The sequence below is a fragment of the Piliocolobus tephrosceles genome, unplaced genomic scaffold (assembly GCF_002776525.5).
Source record: "Piliocolobus tephrosceles isolate RC106 unplaced genomic scaffold, ASM277652v3 unscaffolded_19, whole genome shotgun sequence".
NCBI classification, from domain to species: Eukaryota; Metazoa; Chordata; class Mammalia; order Primates; family Cercopithecidae; genus Piliocolobus; species Piliocolobus tephrosceles.
The window spans coordinates 1,732,948-1,742,822 of NW_022300975.1; the positions used below are offsets into that span (position 1 = coordinate 1,732,948).

Genomic DNA, 9,875 nt, shown 5'->3' on the forward strand with positions numbered 1-9,875 from the left:
GATCAACGAGACAGAAAATTAACAAGGATATTCACGACTTGAACTCAGCTCTGGACCAAGCAGACCTAATATACATCTACAGAACTCTCCACGCCAAATCAACAGAATATACATTCTTCTCAGCACCACATAGAACTTATTCTAAAATTGACCACATAATTGGAAGTAAAACACTCCTCAAATGCGAAAGAACGGAAATCATAACAAAGTTTCTCAGACCATATTGCAATCAAATTAGAACTAAGGATTAAGAACTCACTCAAAGGTGTTCGCAGCCGCCGCCATGCTGCCATCACTCTCCAAGGCCAGCGCCGCCTCTCCCTCGCAGAGCTCCAGCGGAAGGATAAGGGAGGTAAGTAAGGAGGTCTCTATACCATGGCTCCTACAAAGCGGACTGCCTGCAAATGGACCGGTAAAGCAGCCAGGAAGCAGCTGGCTATAAAAGCCGCTGGCAAGAGTACACCCTCTACTGGAGGGGTGAGGAAACCTCATCGTTACAGGCCTGGTACTGTGGCACTCCGGGAAATCAGACATTACCAGAAGTCCACCGAACTTCTGATTCGCAAACTTCGCCTCCCGCCTCTGGTGCGAGAAATTGCTCAGGACTTGAAAACAGAACTAGGCTTCCGGAGTGCAGCTTTCCGTGCTTTGCAGGAGGCAAGTGCCGCCCATCTGGTTGGCCTTTTTGAAGACAGCAACCTGTGTGCTATCCATGCCAAACGTGTAACGATTATGCCAAAAGACATCCAGCTAGCAGGCCACATAAATGGAAAACGTGCCTAAGAATCCACTATGATGGGAAACATTTAATTCTCAAAAAGAAAACAATTATCTTCTTCCTGTTATTGGTAGTTCTGAAGGTTAGATTTTTTTCCATGGGGTAAAAAGATACCGAAGTATATGATTGCAAGTGGAAAAATAGGGGACAGAAATCAGGTAATGGTGGTTTTCCAATTTTCATTTGTGTGTAAATTTTTAATGTAAATGTGGAGATGTAAAGCATTAATGCAAGTTAAAATGTTTCAGTGAACAGGTTTCAGTGGTTCAATTTTATAATAATTATAAACAAACCTGTTAAATTTTTCTAGACAATGCCAGCATTAGCTTTTTTTTAAAACCAGTAAATTTCTTATTGACAGCAACTAAATGGTATTTGTAGCATTTTTATCATACAGTAGATTCCATCCATTTACTATATTTTTCTGAGTTGTCTCATGCAAGTACATTACATGTTTGTTTGTTTTCTTTTTTTTTTTTTTGGAGATGGAGTCTTGCTCTATCGCCCATGCTGGAGTACAGTGGCAAGATCTTGGCTCACTGCAACCTCCACCTCCTGGGTTCAAGCGATTCTCCTGCCTCAGCCTCCTAAGTAGCTGGGACTAAAGGCATGTGCCACCACACTGGCTAACTTTTTGTATTTTTATTACAAATGGAATTTCACCATGTTAGCCAGGATGATCTCTATTTCCTGATCTCATGATCCGCCTGCCTCAGCCTCCCAAAGTGGTTGGATTACAGGCCTGAGCCACTGCACCCAGGCAAGTACATGTTTTTAGTGTTGTCTGTCTGCTGTGTTGTTCCTGGAAGTATGCTATTAAAATATATTAAACTATAAAAAAAAGAAATTTATTCAAAACTACACAACTACATGGAAACTGAACAACCTTCTCCTGAATGACTGCTGGGTAAATAACAAAATTAAGGCAGAAATAAATAAGTTCTTTTTTTTTTATAGTTAATAATGGTGAGGCCTGACACGGTGGCTCAAGCCTGTAATCCCAGCACTTTGGGAGGCCGAGACGGGTGGATCACGAGGTCAGGAGATCGAGACCATCCTGGCTAACACGGTGAAACCCCGTCTCTACTAAAAATACAAAAAAATTAGCCGGGCGAGGTGGCGGGCGCCTGTGGTCCCAGCTACTCAGGAGGCTGAGGCGGGAGAATGGCGTGAACCCGGGAGGCGGAGCTTGCAGTGAGCTGAGATCCGGCCACTGCACTCCAGCCTGGGCGACAGAGCAAGACTCCGTCTCAAAAAAATAATAATAATAATGGTGTATTATATACTTGAAGTTTACTGACACTAGATCTTACATGTCCTCACACACATACAAAAGAGGTTAATACGGGAGGTGATGGACAGGCCAACTAGTTTGATTGGGGAAATAATTTCCCAATATATAGATATATCAAAACGTCATATCATACATCTTAAATATATGCAATTTTTTTATTATTATTATTATTTTATTATACTTTAAGTTCTAAGGTACATGTGCATAACGTGCAGGTTTGTTACATATGTATACTTGTGCCATGTTGGTGTGAAATAAGTTCTTTGAAATCAATGAGAACAAAGACACAACATACCAGAATCTCTGGGACACAGCTAAAGCAGTGTTTAGAGGGAAATTTATAGCACTAAAAGCCTACAGAAGAAAGTGGGAAAGATCTAAAATCAACACCCTATCACCACAATTAAAAGAACTAGACAAGCAAGAGCAAACAAATTCAAAAGCTAGGAGAAGACAGGAAATAACTAAGATCAGAGCAGAACTGAAGGAGATAGAGACACAAAAAAGCCCTTCAAAAAATCAATGAATCCTTGAGTTGGTTTTTTGAAAAGATTAACAAAATAGACCACTAGCCAGACTAATAATGAAGAAAATAGAGAAGAATCAAATAGACACAATAAAAAATGATAAAGGGCAGATCACCAGTGATCCCACAGAAATACAAACTACCATCAGAGAATACTATAAACACCTCTAGGCAAATAAGCTAGAAAATTTAGAAGAAATGGATAAATTCCCAGACACATACACCCTCCCAAGACTAAACCAGGAAGAAGTCAAATCCCTGAATACAGCAGTAAATTGAGACAGTAATTAATAGCCTACCAACCAAAAAATGTCCAGGACTAGACAGATTCACAGCCGAATTCTACCAGAGGTACAAAGAGGAGCTGGTACCATTCCTTCTGAAACTATTCCAAACAATAGAAAAAGAGGGACTCCTCTCTAACTCATTTTATGAGGTCAGCATCATCCTGATATCAAAACATAGCAGAGACACAAGAAAAGAAAACTTGAAGCCAATATCCCTGATGAATATCAATGCAATAATCCTCAATAAAATACTGGCAAACCAAATCCAGCAGCACATCAAAAAGCTTGTTCACCATGATCAAGTCGGCTTCATCCTTGGGATGCAAGGCTGGTTCGACATATGCAAATCAATAAACGTAATCCATCACATAAACAGAACCAATGACAAAAATCACATGATTATCTCAATAGATGCAGAAAAGGCCTTCAATAAACTTCAACACCCCTTCATGCTAAAAACTCTCAAATAAGTAGGTACTAATGGAACATATTTCAAAATAATAAGAGCTATTTATGACAAACCCACAGCCAATATCATACTGAATGGGCAAAAGCTGGACGTATTCCCTTTGAAAACCAACACAAGATGAGGATGCCCGCTCTCCCCACTCCTATTCAATATAGTGTTGGAAGTTCTGGCCAGGGCAATCAGGCAAGAGAAAGAAAAAAGGGTATTCAAATAGAAAGAGAGGAAGTCAAATTGTCTCTGTTTGCAGATGACATGATTGTATATTTATAAAACCCCAAAAACTCACCTCAGTCCAAAATCTCCTTAAGCTGATTAGCAACTTCAGCAAAGTCTCAGGATACAAAATCAATGTGCAAAAATCACAAGCATTCCTATACACCAATAACAGACAGAGAGCCAAATCATGAGTGAACTTCCATTTACAATTGCTACAAAGAGAATAAAACACCTAGAGATGTGAAGGACCTCTTCAAGAAGAACTATAAACCACTATTCAAGGAAATAAGAGAGAACACAAACAAATGGAAAAACATTCCATGTTCATGGATAGGAAAAGCCAATATCATGAAAATGGCCATACTGCCCAAAGTAATTTATAGATTCAATGCTATTCCCATCAAGCTACCATTGACTGTCTTTACAGAATTGGAAAAAAACTACTTTAAAGTTCATATAGAACCAAAAAAAGAGCCCACATAGCTAAGATAATTCTGAGCAAAAAGAACAAAGCTGGAGGCATCACACTACCTAACTTCAAACTATACTACAAGGCTACAGTAACCAAAACAGCATGGTACTGGTACCAAAACAGATATATAAACCAATGGAACAGAACAGAGGCCTCAGAAATAACACCACACATCTGCAATCACCTGATCTTTGACAAACCTGACAAAAACAAGAAATGGGGAAAGGATTCCCTATTTAATAAATGGTGTTGGGAAACTGGCTAGCCATATGCAGAAAACTGAAACTGGACCCCTTCCTTACACCTTATACAAAACTTAACTCAAGATAGATTAAAGATTTAAATGTAAGACCTAAAACCATAAAAGCCCTAGAAGAAAACCTAGGCAATACCATTCAGGACATTGGCATGGGCAAAGACTTCATGACTAAAACACCAAAAGCAATGGCAACAAAAGCAAAGATTGACATATGGGATCTAATTAAACTAAAGAACTTCTGCACAGCAAAAGAAACTATCATCAGAGTGAATAGGCAACCTACAGAATGGGAGAAAATTTTTGCAATCTATCCATCTGGCAAAGGGCTAATATCCAGAATCTACAAGGAACTTAAACAAATTTACAAGAAAAAAACAATCAATCAAAAAGTGGGCAAAGGATATAAACAGACAATTCTCAAAAGAAGACATTTATGCAGCCAACAAACATATGAAAAAAAGCTCATCATCACTGGTCATTAGAGAAATGCAAATCAAAACCACAATGAGATACCATCTCACGCCGGTTAGAATGGTGATCATTAAAAAGTCAGGAAAAAACAGATGCTGGAGAGGATGTGGAGAAATAGGAACGCTTTTACATTGTTGGTGGGGGTGTAAATTAGTTCAACCATTGTGGAAGACAGTGTGGTGATTCCTCAAGGATCTAGAACCAGAAATACCATTTGACCCAGCAATCCCATTACTGGGTATATACCCAAAGGATTAGAAATCATTATACTATGAAGACACATGCACATGTATGTTTATTGCAGCACTATTTACAATAGCAAAGACTTGGAACCAACCCAAATGCCCATCAGTGATAGACTGGATAAAGAAAATATGGCACATATACACCGTACTATGCAGCCATAAAAAAGAATGAGTTCATATCCTTTGCAGGGACATGGATGAAGCTGGAAACCATCATTCTCAGCAAATTAACACAGAAACAGAAAACCAAACACTGCATGTTCTTACTCATAAGTGGGAGTTGAACAATGAGAACACATGGCTACAGGGAAGAGAACATCACACAAGGGGGACTGTCAGGCGGTGGGGGGCAACGGGACAGATAGCATTAGGAGAAATATCTAATGTAGATGATGGGTTGATGGATGCTGCAAACCACCATGGCACATGTATACCTATGTAACAAACCTGCACTTTCTGCACATGTATCCCAGAACTTAAAGTATAATAAAAAAATTAAATAAATAAACCTATGACTTAATAGTAAAATGGGTAACACTTCCCAGAAAATAAAACACAATGGTTATAAAAAATAGAAAAAATAGCCGGGCGCGGTGGCTCAAGCCTGTAATCCCAGCACTTTGGGAGGCCGAGACGGGCGGATCACGAGGTCAGGAGATCGAGACCATCCTGGCTAACACGCTGAAACCCCGTCTCTACTAAAAATACAAAAAACTAGCCGGGCGTGGTGGCGGGCGCCTGTGGTCCCAGCTACTCCGGAGGCTGAGGCAGGAGAATGGCGTAAACCCGGGAGGCGGAGCTTGCAGTGAGCTGAGATCAGGCCACTGCACTCCAGCACGGGCGACAGAGCAAGACTCCGTCTCAAAAAAAAAAAAAGAAAAAGAAAAAATAAAGCCAGCACAGTGGCTCACACCTGTAATCCTAGCACTTTGGGAGGCCGAGGTGGGCAGATCACCTGAGGTTGGGAGTTCAAGACCAACCTGACCAACATGGAGAAACCCCGCTCTACTAAAAATACAAAATTAGCCGGGCATGGTGGCGCATGCCTGTATCCCAGTTACTCGGGAGGCTGAGGCAGGAGAATTGCTTGAACCCGGGAGGCAGAGGTTGCAGTGAACCAAGATCACACCACTGTACTCTAGCCAGGGCAACAGAGCAAGGCTCTGTCTGAAAAGAAAAGAAAAGAAAAAAAAAATACATATATATATAATGAAAATAAAATAATAAAATAAATAAAAATTGGCTGGGAATGGTGGCTCACACCTGTAATCCCAGCACTTTGGGAGGCCAAGGCAGGCAGATCACCTGAGGTCAGGAGTTGGAGACCAGTCTGGCAAACATGGTGAAACCCCATCTCTACTAAAAATATAAAAATTAGCTGGGAATGGTGGTGGGTGCCTGTAATCCCAACTACTCAGGAGGCTGAGGCAGGAGAATTGCTTGAATCCAGGAGACTGAAGTTGCAATGAGCCAACAGGGTGACACTGCCCTCCAGCCAGGGTGACAGAGTGAGACTCCGTCTAAAAAAAAAAAAAATTTGCTGTGTGTGGTGTCTCACACCGATAGTCCAGCTACTCAGGAGGCTAAGGTCAGAGGATCACCTGAGCCTGGGGAGGTTGAGGCTGCAGTGAGCAGTGATCGTGCCACTGTACTCCAGCCTGGGCAACAGAGCAAGACCCTGTCTCAAATCAACAACAAAATTTTTAGAAGATGAGTCAGGCGCGGTGGCTAACGCCTGTAATCCTAACACTTTTGGAGACTGAGGCATGTGGGTCACTTGAGGCCAGGAGTTTGAGACCAGCCTGGCCAATATGGCAAAATCGTGTCTCCACTACAAATAGGAAAATTAACCAGATGTGGTGGCACATACCTGTAATCCCCGCTACTTGGTTGAGGCTGAGGCATGAGAATCACTTGAGCCCAGGAGGCAGAGGCTGCAGTGAGCCAAGACTGCGCCACTGCACTCTAGCCTGGGTGACAGAGTGAGACCCTGTCTCAAAAGAAAAAGAAAAAGAGTCCTGAATGAAAATGTTTGAACAGCGTAAAGCTAATGATCTTTAACCATCTGGGCAGGAGAGGAAGACAAAGTAAATATGTTTGTCTTGGGCTTAAAAATTGAAATGCCCTATCTCAATGGATTGGGAGGAAAAAGAGAAGGTCGCCGTGATTCTTCCCCATTCATTAAAAATCATCAGAAGTAAAAATGTGAGGAATAGAACATTAAACATCTCCTAAAAGTCTTTTAAGGAAACAAGGAAAACTGAAATAATTTCCTATCAACATTAAATTTATTGTTGCCTTCAAGTTTTCTGAGCCAGAAGATGACATCCACTTTATATTAAACTGCCCTGCTATGAACTAAATTGTGTCCCCTCAAAATCCATGTGTTAAGGCCCTCACCGCCAGTGTGATCCCACTGGAGATGGGGATTTGGAGACATAATCAGGTTTACATGGGGCAAGGAGTGTAGGTCCTCATGATGGGAGAGATGCCCTTACAAGAAACAACAGAGATTTTCCTTTTTCTCCCTCTCAACCATGTGAGAACATAGAAAGTGTCCATTTGTAAGTCAGTAAAAGGGCCCTCACCAGGAACTGAATCTGTCAACACCTTGATATTGGACTTCTCAGCGTCCAGAACTGTGAGAAATAAATGTCTGTTGTTTACACCACTCAGTCTATGACATTTTGTTATAGCAGCCCAAACTCAGACAAGCCCTCTGCTTCTCTCTCTTACGCGCGCGCACACACACACACACACACACACACACACACACGCACAGTCTCATACATACAGATGTCAAATTTTCCAAGAATTGTTTAGCTGGAGCAGTTGGGCGTATGACACTCTATAAGGTTACACAGGCTGGTGAAGTTTTTCCTTGGATGATCTGTGGAATAGTATGAATACCATCAGCAACAGCCCAGTAGGAACATAATAACAAGCTGACGTCTAGAAATGATGCTGAGAAAAACAAAAACTTGAAGTATGTAACTGGCTTATACAGGAGCCAACAAAAGCAGCTTCTGGAAGCTATCCTTGGCAAGAGGAGCTACTCTTGCCCTGACATTTGCCCTGGGGAACCAGCAGAAAGAAAAAAGAAAAGATTATCTATAAAAAATATAGATTACTACTCCAAAAAGAAAAATTAAAAGCCAAAACAGGAACTAACTGTAACTCTTTAAGGAAGAAGAAAAATTCATATTATCTTCCTCCGCTACCAGGGCCACACTGAGAATTAAAGGTGCCCCCCAAAAAATTGTATTGGTTAGCATTCTAGGGAAGGGGTGGCTGAGAAACCAAGCAGGGCCACTAGAAACTATGAGCACAGAGCTTGTGGAGGCCTGAAAGACGGTGCCAGGGCTGCCGCTGTCTCTCAGGCACCTATTTCTGCTCTTCCCTTAACAAAGTAACAAAGACAGAGGGAAGCCCAAACGCTTCATTTCTGGGAAAAGAAGGAGGAAAGGATCTAACAATATTCTCTCCCCTTTTTAAAACTTCTGCTAAGAATGTGCAGAAACAGGCCAGGTGTGGTGGCTCATGCCCGTAATCCTAGCACTTTGGAAGGCCAAAGCAGGTGGATTGCCTGAGCTCCGGAGTTCGAGACCAGTCTGGGCAACATGGCAAAACCCCGTCTCTACTAAAATACAAAAAATTAGCTGGGTGTGGTAGTGCATGCCTGTAATCCCAGCTACTAGGGAGGCTGAGACAGGAGAATCACTTGAACCTGGGAGGCAGAGGTTGCAGTGAGCCGAGATCACACCACTGCACTCCAGCCTGGGCAACAGAGTAGAGACTCCATCTCAAAAAAAAAAAAAAAAAAAAAAAGAATGTACAGAAACATCAGCTCCAGTTTCTCTAGTTCAGCCTATAGTAGGATTGTCTGCTAAAGTAGGTAATGTATTGGGTTCAATAGTGCCCACCCAGTCTGGCACAGTGGCATGTGCCTGTAGCCCCACCTATCAGGAGGAGGCTTAGACAGGAGGATGGCTTGAGCCTAGAGTTCAAGGCTGCAGTGCACCATGGTCATACCACTGTAATCCAGACTGGGCAACATAGTAAGACCCCATCTCTAAAATAATAATGACAATAATAGTGTCTCCCCAAAATTCATGTCCAGCATGAATCTCAGAATGTGACCTTGTTTGGAAGTAGGATTTTTGCAGATGTAATTGGTTAAGATGACATCATGCTGGAGTAGGGTAGTCCATAAGCCAATGACTGGTGTCCTTTTAAGAAGGCCCTGTAAAGACACAGAAACACACAGACACACGGGGAGCATGCTTTGTGAAGACAATGGCAGAGATAGGAGTGATGCATCTATAAGCCAAGAACTCCAAGAATTGCCTGCAACCACCAGAAGCTAGAAAAGAGGCATGGAACAGATCCTTTTCAAAGCCCTCAGGAGGAACCACCCCTGCCAACATCTTGACTTCAGACTTCTAACCTCCAAAACTGTGAGAGAATAATTTTCTGTTGCTTTAAGCCGCTGAGCTTGTGGTAATTTCTTACGGCAGTCCAAAGAAAGTAATGCAAGCCTGGCATGGTGGCTCATGCCTGTAATCCCAGCACTTTGGGAGGCCCAGGAAGGCGGATCACCTGAGGTCAGAAGTAGGAGACCAGTCTGACCAACATGGCGAAACCCCATCTCTACTAAAAATACAAAGGTAGCCGGACGTGGTGGCGCATGCCTGTATTTCCAGCTGCTCGGGAGGCTGAGGCAGGAGAATCGCTTGAACAAGGGAGGCGGAGGTTGCGGTAAGCTGAGATCGCGCCATTGCACTCCAGCCTAGGCAACAAGAGTGAAACTCGGTCTCAAAAAAAGTTACATCAACAATCCCATATTTGGCCGGGGCAG

At 42.3% G+C, this 9,875-nt stretch overlaps 1 protein-coding gene across 1 annotated transcript; it reads left to right on the plus strand.

Moving 5' to 3' along the window:
* Positions 1–375: 375 nt before the first annotated feature.
* LOC111541848 (histone H3.3-like) lies at positions 376–783 on the plus strand. The gene has a single exon (XM_023210792.2). It carries the CDS (start codon positions 376–378, stop codon positions 781–783), a length of 408 nt encoding a protein of 135 aa, XP_023066560.2.
* The last annotated feature ends 9,092 nt before the right edge of the window (positions 784–9,875 follow it).